At 34.2% G+C, this 15,585-nt stretch overlaps 1 protein-coding gene across 1 annotated transcript in view; it reads left to right on the forward strand.

Moving 5' to 3' along the window:
* The window catches only part of LOC100546506 (sodium channel protein type 2 subunit alpha), a 276,701-nt gene that overhangs the window by 22,405 nt on the left and 238,711 nt on the right, over positions 1-15,585 (forward strand). The window contains exons 9-16 of the mRNA XM_010713686.2: positions 249-312; positions 1,662-1,803; positions 1,950-2,156; positions 5,252-5,551; positions 8,882-9,229; positions 10,310-10,442; positions 10,711-10,949; positions 13,861-14,034. Of these exons, the coding sequence (XP_010711988.1) occupies positions 249-312; positions 1,662-1,803; positions 1,950-2,156; positions 5,252-5,551; positions 8,882-9,229; positions 10,310-10,442; positions 10,711-10,949; positions 13,861-14,034 (1,607 nt within the window). The remainder of the gene's footprint in view (positions 1-248; positions 313-1,661; positions 1,804-1,949; positions 2,157-5,251; positions 5,552-8,881; positions 9,230-10,309; positions 10,443-10,710; positions 10,950-13,860; positions 14,035-15,585) is intronic.

Consider the following 15,585-nt stretch of genomic DNA (forward strand, 5'->3'; position numbering starts at 1 on the left):
CTTGTGGTTATTGTACATAAATATTTGCAATTAAAAAAATGGCGTATGTTTCTGCCTTATGCACAGTTGCTTACAGTGATTGACCTACAGTGATCACATACAATAACCAGAAGCATTCCTAAACATAGTACAAAGTGATTAGAAACTAACCACTTTGATTTTATTATTATTTTATTTTTATTTTGTTTTGTAGTCCTTTAAAGATGAACTTAATCTAATCACATGCTTTTCTAATGCTTTCTACACAGCTCATTTCTACATTTTGGAAGGACAAAGAGATGCCCTACTTTGTGGTAATAGCTCTGATGCAGGGTAAGACCCTTTCAAAAATCATCTGTTTTATTCTGTACAAAAATCAGTAACAAAGAGCGTATTCATAGCAGTTGCAACTTCCCATTTAGCAGTGATACAGAACAATGATTTCTTACTTAGGTCAAAATGTTCATTAACAGCCATTGTTCTTGCTTTATTAGAAATTGATCTTGATGACATCTGAACCCCACAAAGTCTACTCGGAGTTTAAGTGATTGAAAAGAGTAGGGTGAAAACTAAGGTTAGAACTGAGAAAGAGAATACATAAAATAGTAAGAAAGTACAATGGCTACCTCATATTCCAAGACTTTTCATCACTGGCAAAATGTACCATACACACATGTCCAACTGTTAGGCATAAAGTGTTAACTGATACCTAACTGGCTTCTGTGACTAAGCTGAAAAAAATTACAGCTTTTGTGTAGGAGATCCCTTGCAGGACTGCTGGATTTAGCTAATCATATTGTTTAATCTGTTTATACCCTTAGTAACATATTAGCAATTATCTTTGCCAGGAAATCAGTCATTCAGAATAGAGATTCTATTTTCAAAATATGACTGAGGAGAATCTAAACATTCAGGTCAATTCAAATAGCAAATGTTTGCAAAAGATATCTTTCATTTACTCTTATATTTGTTTGTTTCTCAGAACACATTTCATAAATTAACTTACTTGTAATTTTGAAATTCATGGATTTTCTGTGCAAAAATAACAAAGGTAGTCCCAATACATTATTCATCTGTAGGTCGCTCCAAAAGTAATGCCTCCTATTTATTTCCATGGAAACTAAAATATAAAAAGCACAATAACACTTTTTGTTTGATAGAAGAAATTCTCAGCTACAAAACCCTATTTTTCAACGTAGTCAATATCATTAATTGTGCATTTTTCCCAGTAATAAACATGAGCCTGCATGCCATGCACTTAAAAATCTGCACCAGTGGAGGTGACCCACTGTTGCTGTTGCTATTGCTGAAACACACCACCCACCTCTCGCTATGCTCACATCCACTGCTGGGTCTACATAAATGTTCACTAAGTGTTGATGAATGTAAATGCGTGCCATTTTTTCCACATGGAAAAATTCAGTCACACTGCTTTGCTTCATATACACTTCCATGTCAGACTCCACTTTGTCAGATTGCCCCTCTGCTGCCATCTATCACACAGCACAAAATATAATGGAATATTGGTGGGATACTGCTGCCATACCAAAATTGCCCTCTAACGCCATGGGCCAACACAATAAAATAGGCACTATTTCTGGAGCTATATAGAATTATACTATATATACTACTGAAAAAAATAGAAGTAATGAATAAATACCTCCTGTTTGATTTTCACATAGGCAGTGTCCAGAGGGATATATATGTGTGAAAGCTGGTAGAAATCCCAACTATGGTTACACAAGTTTTGACACTTTCAGTTGGGCTTTTTTGTCACTCTTTCGGCTAATGACTCAGGACTTCTGGGAAAACCTGTATCAACTGGTAAGCAAATTTTATGACCTAAAATCTAGGCTAATTTGAAATGTTCAGCTAACAGCAAAGCATTATGGTGTTGAAATAGTACCATGAAGGTGAACTAATACTGGTAAGAGGTGGACTAATATGCAGATATGCTTTCTACTCCCTAGACACTACGTGCTGCTGGGAAAACATACATGATATTTTTTGTTCTGGTGATTTTTCTGGGCTCATTCTATCTGATCAACTTGATCCTGGCTGTGGTTGCCATGGCCTATGAGGAGCAGAACCAAGCAACTATGGAAGAAGCAGAGCAGAAAGAGGCAGAATTTCAACAAATGCTGGAACAGCTAAAGAAGCAGCAAGAAGAAGCACAGGTAATGATGGATATTGTACTTTCTAAACAGGCTTACTCTAAGGAATGGATAGTAAAATTTTATGAATTAGAAGAAAAATCTTGTTTGCCATGCAAGTTTCGTAAGTTGAAACAGTCAATGAAAAATGAGGAATTAACCAAATGACAAGTAAAGGCAAGTAATGATACAGAACAAGAAGTTCTCAAAAAACAAAACAAAACAAAACAAAAAAGTAAAATATTTGAGATACCAATGTCCTACTAACCTGAATAAGTAGTCAGAGTTCATAACATTTTTAAGTTACAGATCTTACAAACACTGGGAAAAAAAATGTAGTATTTCTCATCTGTGATCTGAGTGAGAATTTCCAGACTTGCTGTAGTTAATAGTTCCACTCTAATACTCATAAAGCAGAGAGATGGATTGTAGACAGTGTTCTCCTAGGTTCCTATCCAGCAAACTCTTTTAGCAGATCTCTAATTCAAGCACACTGAAGTTAATCAAAAGTTTACATAACCTTAGAATAGACCAGTGGTATTTATAATAAAGGTATTACTTCTATTAAATAAATCTTTATTTTCTTTGAAAAGAGAATTATTTCACACATTCATGAAAATAATAAATGCTGATAGAAACTTTTGTGTTAAGTTTTAGTTATCTTAAAGTAAAGTACGCAGGAATTAAGTTCTGTAAGTCAGACATCTGCCTAATTTCTGGCCTGATTTTCAATTGCTTTTCTCTTGTAATCATTTTTAACAGGACAGTGCTTATAAAAAGCTATCAATTAGGATTTTCAATGAATGTACAGTTTTGGTAGTATTTTCAGGCAGCTCTTACACTAGATTAGAATGATTCTGTAACGAGAGTGCTAATCAGAGAATCACAGAATCACAGAATCGTGATAGAAAAAGAAACTGAATCTTTTACTTAAGAAGTAAGTTTTGCACATCACCTATGAAATCTGATAAGCATATATCTATTTTAGTCAAATCCTATCACTTCCAAATCTCTAAGAAAAAAGAATAATCCTGCAAAATGCAAATCAACAAAAAAGTTAAATATCAGTAAACAGCACATTTCTTAAAAAATATGATACTTTCATACCTGAAAGTCACTAAGCCACTTTTAATTACATCAAGAGCTATCTAGATGTTTCTGTGATTCACTGTGGAGACAGAAAAGATGACCCAGACTTAAAAAGAGAAGAACTGGAAGAAACAGACTTTGAGAAAGGCTGGATAAAGGCCAAGTTGTTGTTACTTCTTTAGATGAATGACTACTCAGTTAATTAGAAGTAAAGCAGTATTACAGTCAAAATCTCTAGTATGTGTGAAGACATTAGTGGAAAGTGCTAATTTCAAGGTGGATCACTGAGCTGCTTAATTGTTTCACGAAGCAGTAACCTGTCTTTTCACTCCTTTGACATGGGATCTATTCATCCACAAATCTAAGTTACACTGTGCTTTAGTTTACACCATTATTTTGAAATTTGTTGTCAGTACTAAGTAGATAACAGTGACTCAGCATCTGGTCCCTTATCTATGCTAGAGCATCAGGACGACAATATTCTGAAACCAGTATGACATAATTTTGAGTATCTCTTTTAATTGATGTACACTTCATAATCCTCTTAATATATTCTGATTGGCAGAAAAGTTCTGCATCAAGTCAACTTGTATAGCACAGGTTGCTTATTGTAATGCAGAAAATCATTAATTCGTACCATGACTGAACTAATTTTGGGCTATCTTTTTCATCTATAAAGACAAATCCAATCCTTTTTTAAATACTTGACATCAAGTATAACATGTTTTGCTGGATAACTACAAGTCATCTTCGCTATATAGTGCTAGTCTCTTGCCGTTTCTCACACCATCCTTTTCTGGAAGCTCACTGGAGCCTACTGGCTTTCCAAATATACTTTACACAGCAGGATTTCACAGCTAGTCCCCCAGACATTTCTTTATAGGAAGAGTATTGGTTATGCTTGCATTTCTTCCTTTATTTCATGACTGCACATACCAATTTTCCCAATGAACCAAATCAGACAGCCTGACCATTGCAACTGATGACAGGGTTCTGAGTTTTGGGACTGTTCTTTGGTCCATCTCATCCTTTTTAATCACAGAAGAAACCTAACTTTTTTCTGCTCCCTAGGAGCAGTAGCAACAGAAATTATATGTACCTGTGCGTATTTGTAACAAAGCCCTAGAGTGCTGCTACAGTGGGAATGTGGGAAAAGAAACATGAAGAGGAATATGGTGCTCAAAGACATATTAAGGTCTTTAAGCAAGGTGTCTGCTCCTCGTAAAGGCAGAAATCAAGAGGGTGTCCTTGCTGTGATGACACCAAGGAAAGGCTGGATTCAATTACCTGCTACTTGGATTATGATACATTAACTCACATGGTAGATGTCAAGGATTAGCTTTCTCTGTAAAGACCTAGAGGGGATCAGCCGAATTAAAACCATGACCTTACTGTTCTCTAGAACTACCAGAAGGGAGGTTGTAGGGAGGTAGGAGCCAGCCTCTTCTCCCATGGAGCTAGCCATAGAACTAGAGAGAATGGCCTCAAGTAGTGCCAGGGGAGGTTCAGGTTGGACATTAGGAATTACTTCTTCGCTGAGAGAGTGGTCAGGCACTGGAATGGGCTGCCCAGGGAGGCGGTGGAGTCACTGCCCCTGGAGGTGTTCAAGAAACATCTAAGTTTTATACTGAGGGACGTGGTTAGTGGGAAATACTGACGATAGGTGGATGGTTGGACTGGATGATGTTAGAGGTCTTTTCTAAGCTTGGGGATTCTGTGATGAATGTGAGGCAAGAGGAAATCTGGAAAAAGGTCTGAAGTAGATGAAAATGCCTCATGCTTACACTTTCCTGACTACCTTCATTTTAGACCAGTGTCTTGTGAAGTCTTTAAGGAATAATGATGCTCTTGTACTGCTAAATCTGGTGTTTAAATAAACCGTGGTGCTAAATGATGAGGAGCTATACATATCAGTAGTTTGTTTTGACTGTGTATAACACTACCAGAAGGATAATAAAAGCAATTGTTAAAAAACAATAAAATTGTTCATTTTTGGCTCAATAAGAATACTTTGTTTTGTAACCCGACAGGCTACAGCAGCAGTGGCAGCAGCATCAGTTGCATCAAGGGATTTCAGTGGGGTAGGGGGATTAGGAGAACTCTTGGAAAGTTCTTCAGAAGCATCAAAGTTGAGCTCAAAGAGTGCTAAAGAAAGAAGAAACAGAAGGAAGAGAAGAAGACAAAAAGAAATGTCTGAAGCAGAGGACAAGGGAGATATTGACAAGTTTCCCAAGTCTGAGTCAGAAGATAGTATCAGAAGAAAAAGTTTCCGCTTCTCCACAGAAGGAAGTCAACTGACATATGAAAAAAGGTTCACATCTCCCCATCAGGTACAGCACACTTTTTTATTCTATCATGTATATCTGTTCTAGTTTGGGTTTTATTTTGAACTTTACATATTGAAAGTTACGTAAAAGGTGAGCAAACAAATAAACAGTGTTAATAGTTTTAACAGTGTTAAAGTGTTAAACCCATTCTATTAGCGAAGGGATAAAAAGATGATACCAAGGAGAATTGTTTATGTTAACTATTAGTGTCTTAACTGTTAGTTAAAACATTTCTGAAAACTTATTTCTGAAGATGTATTTGGTAGATCAGAGAGAAATCAAAGACACTGAGTAGTATTCACATATTTGTATTGTGGTTCCTCAATTGCAGTTCTCTGTTGTGCATCCATTTCAAAACCTTACAAATATTAAGTACTTTAGCAGACCATATCTTCAAACTGCTCTGAATAGGAAATTCTACCATAAGTTTCTATTGCCTTTCATTATCTTCTTTAAACAATAGATAAAGAAAAGGTAGTTCTAGTTTTCCACAGTAAAGACAAAATATATAGGGATTGCTTAGGCTCGTATTTACAGAATTTAGTCATACTGTTCTTTCCCAATGGAAGCTCATTATGCAAGATGAGAATCTTACAAAAAAGGAAAGTGAGTGACTTGACTGCACTCAAGAGTCACTGATAAAGTCTGAGGAAAAAGGAATTTCTGTTTGCTGGTCTTGTGCTTTAACTACTCAGCAATAGGCTTCTCTATTGGTTAGACTAAATTCTCTGATGCTATTTGATATAATTCTGGTGAAGGATAAGATTAAATAATATATTACATTTATGTTAAACATATTTATTTTTGCGTGCACAGATTGATGCTGAATTAAATTATCAATAGAAAAAATATCTAGTCTGGGAACACGTATAATAAGGAGAATTTGAGACAAAAATTTGAATAGCGAATATAAATTTTATGTAGCTTTATTAACATACAGTAAGGTATGTTGCATGCATTTATTCATACTCTAAAACTGTCAGAAAGCTTTCATCCTATCAGCTGTCATGAAAAAGTATGAAACGTTCATCTAAATTGAACAAGTTTAGGAAGGCAAGGCATATGAAATGACTTTCAATAATATTAAAATCACATAAAAGTCCATGGAGATCTACTGAAAAAAAAATTGTATATGTTTCAGATTTTAAATAAAGCAAAGAAATAGTAAAATAGACTGGAAATAGCCCATCTTGGGACATCATGAATTGTAGAGCAGGAAGGAAATAAGAGATCACCTGAAATAAATTTTAGAGGGCATTTAAGATTTTAAAATACAAAGAGATTTCCATCAAACAAATAATCAAATTGAAGTTAATTAATTGAATTAAAAATTGCCTTAGTAATTGTATATGTGCAAAAAGACTCTGGAACAAATATTGCCTGCACATACACAAAGTAAGACGGAGCTGTCATGTAAACTGAAAAAAGGTCTGGTTTGTCTTGTTATCTATGCAGTAAGCTGCTGAGTGAAATAGGGTGGCTGAGCATGAAACAACACAGTAGAATGGTAAGGGGAGATAATCTGCCTATCCAGCCCCTATAGAGGTTTTGTCCTTTGACACAGTATTCTGTTTGCAAACGAATGATGCATCCTCCGTGAAAAGCTAGGCTTTCCTTTCACATCTTACTTGCCAGCAGCATGAAGGCAAATATATTTCTGCCTCTACATGTGTTAGAATTGCTGTCATTTTGGCTTATAACTTTTGTCCAAACCTAGTAGGGATATTCAAAGCAGGCATACTGCTGCTAAGTCCCTGAGGGGCCTGATCCATTTAGCAGTGCTCAGAGCTTGATAGCATATATTGGAAAGACTGGACAACACACAAAACAGCAGCAAGGGGAGCTTTCTCTATAAAGCAAGGATAGCAGTGCTAGTCAGCTGTATCCTAGTAGGTGTGTGATTTGAAGGACTGTAGTTGGGCCAAATAATAGTATGAGAAAATTGCAAGAGCTGCAGTAACTATTTTACCATTTTGTCAGGTTTCACTGACATTTCCCATAGATGCTAGAGCTATTTATATGGGGGAAAACAAAACAAAACAGCACTTTTTTTCCAGTCAACTCTACATATTGGTAGCAAAACCATTTGGCTGATATTCTTTAAGTAACTCAGCCTGAGGCTGAGCCAGCATAAAAAATTTCATCCCAATTTATTAAGATTTGGTATAGCTATAAGAGCAAAAAACTGCATATCATAATGGGAAACACCTGCAAACCGCTATAGTTCAACCACTAATGGGGAATGTGTGCTGGGTTTAGACCGTCGTGAGACAGGTTAGTTTTACCCTACTGATGATGTGTTGTTGCGCTAGTAACTAGTTCAGCACACATACAATGTGTATATATATGCAGTGGTCTGAATATTTGGTTCTCAATATTAATATGGATTTCTATATACTTTAATTTAATTATAATTATTCTGAGATAAAGGCATTGCTCTTGCATGTAAGCACTTTTCACCTGCAAACAAATTGACATCAGAAACCAGTTTTACCATAAAAAAAGACATGAAGATTTGCACAAAGACAAGGATGAAGAAAGCTTAATGCAAGGTGTTTTTTTTTCCACAGTTAGCACTCATTTTATTTATTCATGAATGCTGTTAATAAAATATGTAGCATGGGAGAATAGCATTCCATTAAGCTTCTACTGTAATTAAAAGATTAATTGCCAACAACCGCTGATTTATTTTTCTCATCTGTAAGAGGATATCTTTGGGTAGCTGTGTCCCTGGTGAATGTTTGCTGTGCGCTGCCTGATGGACACATGGTAGGTAGGTGTTCAGCCTACTGCAGCACTGAGTGCTATGTTCAAGGAGTGCTACTAGGCATATTCACGCTATCCCTCCAGAGCTTCTCCAAGCCCCTGTCCTAGTTTTTGAGTACTGCTTATATTGTTTCATCATTATTGAGACTAGTGTCAATAGGACAGACAAGTACTGATAAGTTGGAATCCCTAGGAGTCCAAGGGATGAAAAAGGGAAGAAAGCTAAAAGACTTTCAGCTCTGCTGTATGTAGAAGATACAATAAAATATAAATCTGCAAAGCCTTGATAGAACACTCTCCACTACACTCATGAATCCATACAAACTCAAACTGCATTTTTTGCTCAAACTGCCCAACCTTGCTATGTCTCCCACACAACTTTTCTTCAGTCCTTCTACATTAAACTAAAATTTCGTATCTACTTCAGTCCCATTAATGAGCACATTCTCCACACAGTCACTGGTACTGTTGAAGAAAAAATTGAAAATTCTTGGAAAAGCCAAGAACTTCTATATCTTGGAACATCAGTTATAGAGCTGTCTTGTTTTCTATTTAAATCTTTTGCAGTCTTTGCTAAGCATCCGTGGTTCCCTGTTCTCACCAAGGCGCAACAGCAAAACAAGCATTTTCAGTTTCAGAGGTCGCACAAGGGATATAGGATCTGAAAATGACTTTGCTGATGATGAGCACAGCACTCTTGAGGACAACGAAAGCAGAAGAGACTCTCTCTTTGTTCCCAATCAACATGGAGAAAGGCGTAACAGTAACATCAGTCAGGCCAGTATGTCATCCAGAATGGTGCCAGCCCTTCCGGCCAATGGGAAGATGCACAGCGCTGTAGATTGCAATGGAGTAGTCTCCTTAGTTGGAGGACCTTCAACTCTAACTTCACCTACTGGACAGCTTCTACCAGAGGTAATTATAAGCAAACAACCAATTTCTGCAGTTTTCTTTGGGCACAGAATTTTTTCTTACTGTTCACTTCGGCATGCCTTACTATTTCTTACAGCTGTGAGAAATAACTTGCAATAGTTTCTAAAGTACAGGAGATGAGGGAAAAAAGTCCTCAAGCTCGTACGTCTGAACCTTACAATAGTATTATATTCTCCTTGCCTTCAGCAAGAGATCTGCACAGAGAAAAATAATATGTATATATAAACTAAATCTGCCATTTTGTACACAGTTTTGCCTCAAAAAACAAAGCTAGGCATTTGATATAAAACTAAGGATATAGGAATAGGAAACTACCTGCAAAATGTGAAGGAAAGCAGTTACTATTCCCATGATAGTTTTCTATTAGCATACATTTCAGTTGATTTCCATAAGCTGTTTCTTCAAACTTTGGAAAATTCAAGCTTTTTAATACAAAATATTTTAATATGGTATTTTGGTGACTATAATACTTTGACAAAATATTTTCATTATAAATAAATATTGAGATTTCTTTACTACTATCATACATTTTATTTTCTCTCCTATCTTGATACAGAGCTTCATACAAAAAATCAAGTAAAATTATGTTATATATTATGCATATATAGTTCTATTTCAGAAAAATACTCACTTGAAAAAAAAGATTTAGCCATTTAAGTCAAGACCCTTTGCAAAGGAAACAGAACTATTAATACTCAAAAATGTTTTTTCATCTTCATACTAATATAACCTTGAAATCCTCTGAAAGTTCTGAAAGCTTTATTCTTTTTCTGGATATGGACAAAATAATGAAAAAAGAATGAGAGGTTTGCATGAATGATAGAATTAGTGAAAAGCAAGAACCAAGATTTGGGAACATTTTAGTACCACTCTTGTGGTCAGATTCCTGGGCTGTGCTCCAAAAGAAGAGAAAAGCATCTGTAAAGACACTTGCATACTACTGAATAGTGTGTTAGAAAGATCTGCAAGTCTGATTTTGATTGTCACTATGCATTTATGCAGTAAATGTCATTAATTGACTGTTAAAGAGAATGGTTTAATTCCTCAGTATTTTATTTACAGGGCACCACTACTGAAACAGAAATAAGAAAAAGAAGACTGAGTTCTTATCAGATTTCCATGGAAATGCTGGAAGATTCTGCTGCAAGACAAAGAGCAATGAGTATAGCCAGCATACTTACAAACACAATGGAAGGTATTTGATACATTCAGATAAACTGTTTATTAAATCCCTGCTATCTACACACATACGGTTTTTGCTTATTTAAAGGAAACTGAATGCACTCATAATTTATATATGCATGACAACCATCACGGTCCACAGGTTTTAGGGAAGATTAGATAGTTGTGAGCTGTTTATTTAAATGATTTAATTTTTTAACATATTTTAACAATCACAGAGATTATAATTGAACTATTGATTATTTGTTATTTTTTTCTTTTCCTTTTCTTTTTTTTTTCAGAGCTTGAAGAATCCAGACAGAAATGTCCCCCATGCTGGTACAGATTTGCAAATACTTTCTTGATCTGGGATTGCTGGAGTCCATGGTTAAAAGTAAAACACGTTGTCAATTTAGTAGTGATGGATCCATTTGTTGATCTTGCTATAACTATTTGCATTGTTTTGAACACCTTGTTTATGGCCATGGAACATTACCCAATGACAGAACAATTTAGCAGTGTCCTTTCTGTGGGAAACCTGGTGAGTGCTTTATCGTGCAGTTTGATCTAAAAGTACTATTTTTTCTAAAACAAGAAATGCATAAATGCACTGTACTGGCTTTAAATCTATTCTAATTTTTTTTTTTTTAATAATCCATTTAGAAACTGTATTATTTTCCTAAACAAACAGTTTCCTGGAGCCTTTAACTTTCATGAATCTAGTAACTATTGAAATGAAATAACTAGATATGTTTGGAAATGTAGTCTTCACTTGTCAGATTTGATTTCTTGAGGTCTCCCTTGGGGTTTTATCTTTAAAAGGTTAAAGGAGATTATCTAGTTTTTACTACAATGTTGATATTCCCTCACAGAAAATATTTTTCTTGTGTGAGAAATTGATGAAACATTCACATGTCAGAATTTCACTTTGAATTTTTTTCAGTTAAATTACAGTGAAAGTATGTGTTTCCAAGAAAGGCATATTTCTTGTTAGCAGTATATACTTGCCACTTTATATGACTGAAGTTTTACAAACAGAAATATTATTATTTATTCTCTAATAAAAAGTACTTTTTATTTGTAACTCTATTAGTGATGCCATTCCTGGTTTTCATCTGATCTGGAGATTTACAGTTACATTCAATTATTTTTCTGAGCAGATATCTAAATGTGGCATCACATACAAGTATTTGCTTCTGACGATCAGGAAACAAAAGGAATGAACTTTGCAAGTGTTTGTTTTAGAGGGAGGACTCATACATTTTAAAACTGTTGCCACTTCAAGTAACTATTGTTAGTTTACCCAGGAGAATATGGATTGATTCCCACAGTATGCAGTCCTGAAAAACCAAGTCTTTTGAACTAATACCACAAGAAGATTAGTTTTGAATATTCTGCTAATAATTGAATGGAGCAGTAATACATTTCTCAGTCACAGTACATTTTAAATTATTTTCCTTAAATGTACTGCTAATAATAAATGTCTATGACTTTTTTTTAAAAAATACGTAACTAAAAATAAACATATTGCCAGAAGATATTGTGTGAACTAAAGTTTTCTTTCTCCTGGACAAAGGCTTAGTCTCTAGCATATTCTTATGTTCATTACAAATTACAGAATATTGTATTTTAATGCATTAGTCTGACATACTAACGTTAGAGTGATCTCTCACCATTTACGCTTTCAAGGCTTTCTTCAGGCTTTTCCCACCTCGTACATTTTTTACTCAATGCTAGCAACAGTGATGTTTTAACTACTTTTCTAACAATTCAGTATCCTTAATCAGGACTATGTACAAGCAATGAATATTATTCCCGCTGATTCCAATTACGTTCTCTGTAGCTCACTGTACTAATCTATTAACCTTAGTTATGCAGTTAACATACAAAGTATGTTAGTTTACTGTTCACTTGTGACATCATAGGCTCTTTGAGGATAAATTAAGCATAGCAAATATTAACAAGCCTTTGTATAGTATTTAACTGAAACAGAAGAAATAGTTACAAAGTTTAATTATTAATTTTCATACTACTGAAATTCAATATGCAAGATTTTTAATTATAAGAAAGCTTGAGTTTCAGTCTGCTAAAAATGTACTACTTTTGTGTATTTGTGGATGCTGATATGCTCAAAAGATGTAGTTTGTGGATGGCATAGATGTGGAGGAAATATTTTTAAATTAAATGCTTTTAAAATTTTTTTTCAATTATTTTGACAAATATTATGACAACTTTGTCAATAGTTATCTTTACCTTTTTCTTTATACTTTATTATATTTTATTTCTTTGCACTTATATTTTCTTTATATTTATACTTTCTTTATAGAAATACCTATTACATTCTTCTGAATATATGGTAGCACTTTTCATATCTCAGTTTAATAGTGTATTATTTCTATCTATGTTTTCAGTTTCTCAAAAGTATAAACTTTAAAAATTATTAGCATTTCCAGTTTGAAAATGGTGAATATTTCCACACCATTATATTCATCTCCTAATTTTCGTAAATTAAAAGATATTTATAATTGTCATGTTTACACACAATATATGTAAAATTAAGCTTTGCTTCTATACAACTTGCTGGGATGACTAAGAACAATCTGGACAAGGAACGTAGAATGAAATTGCAGAGCACATCAGTTGATATCAGTAGACTTTTGGATCATGTGGGGATAGCCTTTGAGTGTTGTGCACAATATTCGTATGTTTTTAGTAGCTTTTACATTATGCTCTAAAACTTCCTTATTATGCTGTACTTAACACTGATCACTACTCACTGCAAAAATGTCATGCTGGGATTAATTCTGTACTTTCAAAAAACAAGGAGCATTGATCGTTTCACAATTGACACCTTCAGGTATTTCAAGTAACATTTTCACCATGTAATCCTTTTCATGCAAGAAAATAGCCATCACATGGAAAAATAGCTGTTTCTGAATGCTCTATATCCTTACAAAAAGTCTAATGCATGAAATTTCAGCTTCCACCCATACACTTTGAGCTAAAACAGACACCTTAGGAAGCCTGACCCCAGAAAGTCTGTCATAACACTTCTGTTGAGACTGTGGGAAAGGATAGAAATTACTGTCATTTTGTTTTATTTTACTGGAAGAATCCTTTAGAAGCAAGGCTAAAAACACTAGATCATATCAGATCAGGTGATGGTGAAATCTTTCAGTTAGTGAATTGGATCTGATCTACTCACTGGTAAATATATTTTTTTAGAAGCTTATCAATTCTGAGCCCTCCTATATCTGTCTTGATTTAGTAATTTGCTTTTAACTACAGTCTTCATTGCGCAGAGATTCTTAGATGCTATTTGGAGATAACAGTCATCTTTTTTACGTAGTAACAGGTACAAATGACAGGTAACAGAAATTAAGCTGGATTAGAAAAATTTGCTCAGATATATATTTGTGTCAAAACAACTCAACTAATTGATTTTGTTTTAGGTATTCACTGGGATATTCACAGCAGAAATGGTACTAAAGATAATTGCTATGGACCCTTATTATTATTTCCAAGAAGGCTGGAATATTTTTGATGGTATTATCGTTAGCCTTAGTTTAATGGAGCTTGGTCTCGCAAATGTTGAAGGATTATCAGTTCTTCGGTCATTCAGATTGGTAAATACCTTGATAATTATATATATATACGTATATTATATATATATATATATGTGCAATTGTATCACTTCAGAATTGTCCTGATTTATGTAATAATTACCAGTAGTGTAAGGACATATTAGACACTTAAATGTCTCACATATTTTTTCATATATGGCTAAGTTACAAGTTATAGTTAATATGTACAAGTTTCAGGTGTTAGTCAAATGTTATGTTTTCATATCAAATTGTCCTATTGATATCCTATTGTACTGATATCCTTTTCAATCATAAGAGTAACTGCTATCTTTTGAAAGTTTTGGAAGTTTTCATTATACTGATTTCATTAAGATTCATCAAAGCTGAATATCTGTAAGAACATATATATTGCCACTAGAATAAAGAATCATAAAATTTTTAGTCTTTTTGTTTGAACATTACTTTGTGTTCCCTGTAAAATCCTTAAGTATGTCCTCTCTTCACAACAACTATTTTAATGTACACTGAGAATAAGCTGTTTTTAGGATAAGAATACTTAGATTGAAATACTGTTGAGCTTTTACTAAAAATAATGTATTTACAGCAATTAGTATTCTACACAAACTAATCTATAGGCAAATTTAATAGAGGCACAAGTGTCATGATGTAAAAGTCTGTCTTATTAGTATTTCTTATGTTACCTGAAACTATGTTATTTCTAAATATATAGAGCAGACAGTAGTTTCATAGTTTATTAGCACCAGCTGCCATGGTACTCAACTTCATGTACCATTATTAATTTTTAAGTTATAAGTACAATGTCCTGAAAGGATATCTCAAGATCAACATGAAATTGTTGCTTTAAAATTTCCCTTGAAGTAAGCCTATAAAACCCATTGTAGTGCTGAGAAAAACAAGACTAAGCCAGCAAAGAAGGAGTTGTGAGAGTAAGGAGAAGAGCACCGACTTCTATCTGTCTTTAGGACCTGAAGCAGTAATTATCTGTGAGCGGATGTTTAAAAATACCAAAACTAAATCTAGTATAAACACAAAATATGTTCTTTTTCTCTGTGTGCTGCTAAGATGAAATGCTGGACTGTACAGTTTAGGGAAATAGCAAACTCCATGCTCTCTTTTCCCATTAAAATAATATTATTTGTTGTGAAGAAAAAGTTAGTTTACAGAAACTCAGTTCTGCTAAACACCTTGGACCTAGCTTCTCTGATCACGTCATTAGAACACATTTGTACACAAGTTAGAATAAGCTGCCAATCAGAAGCAATTTTGTAGGAAGATTTTTAGCCTTATTTATTTCTAGCACGTTTTTATAAGCAATGAAATTATTAATATTGAAATTTAATTGTTTAAAGTTGACTTCTGATATGTAAAATGGTATGTAAAATGAAGAATGTAATCTATATTTCATTACAGCACAGTACAGACACCACTAAGTAGAAGGCCTTCAAAAAAACAAGATCTCTGGAAAAAGCTCAGGAATTAAAACTAGTGTATGTGTAAACAGTCTTAGTTGTTTGCTTTAAAATGTCAGGAACAGCAGGGAAAACAGCTGGCTTTCCTGTGTGGCATCTCAGA

The sequence above is a fragment of the Meleagris gallopavo genome, chromosome 7 (assembly GCF_000146605.3).
Source record: "Meleagris gallopavo isolate NT-WF06-2002-E0010 breed Aviagen turkey brand Nicholas breeding stock chromosome 7, Turkey_5.1, whole genome shotgun sequence".
NCBI lineage: Eukaryota > Metazoa > Chordata > Aves > Galliformes > Phasianidae > Meleagris > Meleagris gallopavo.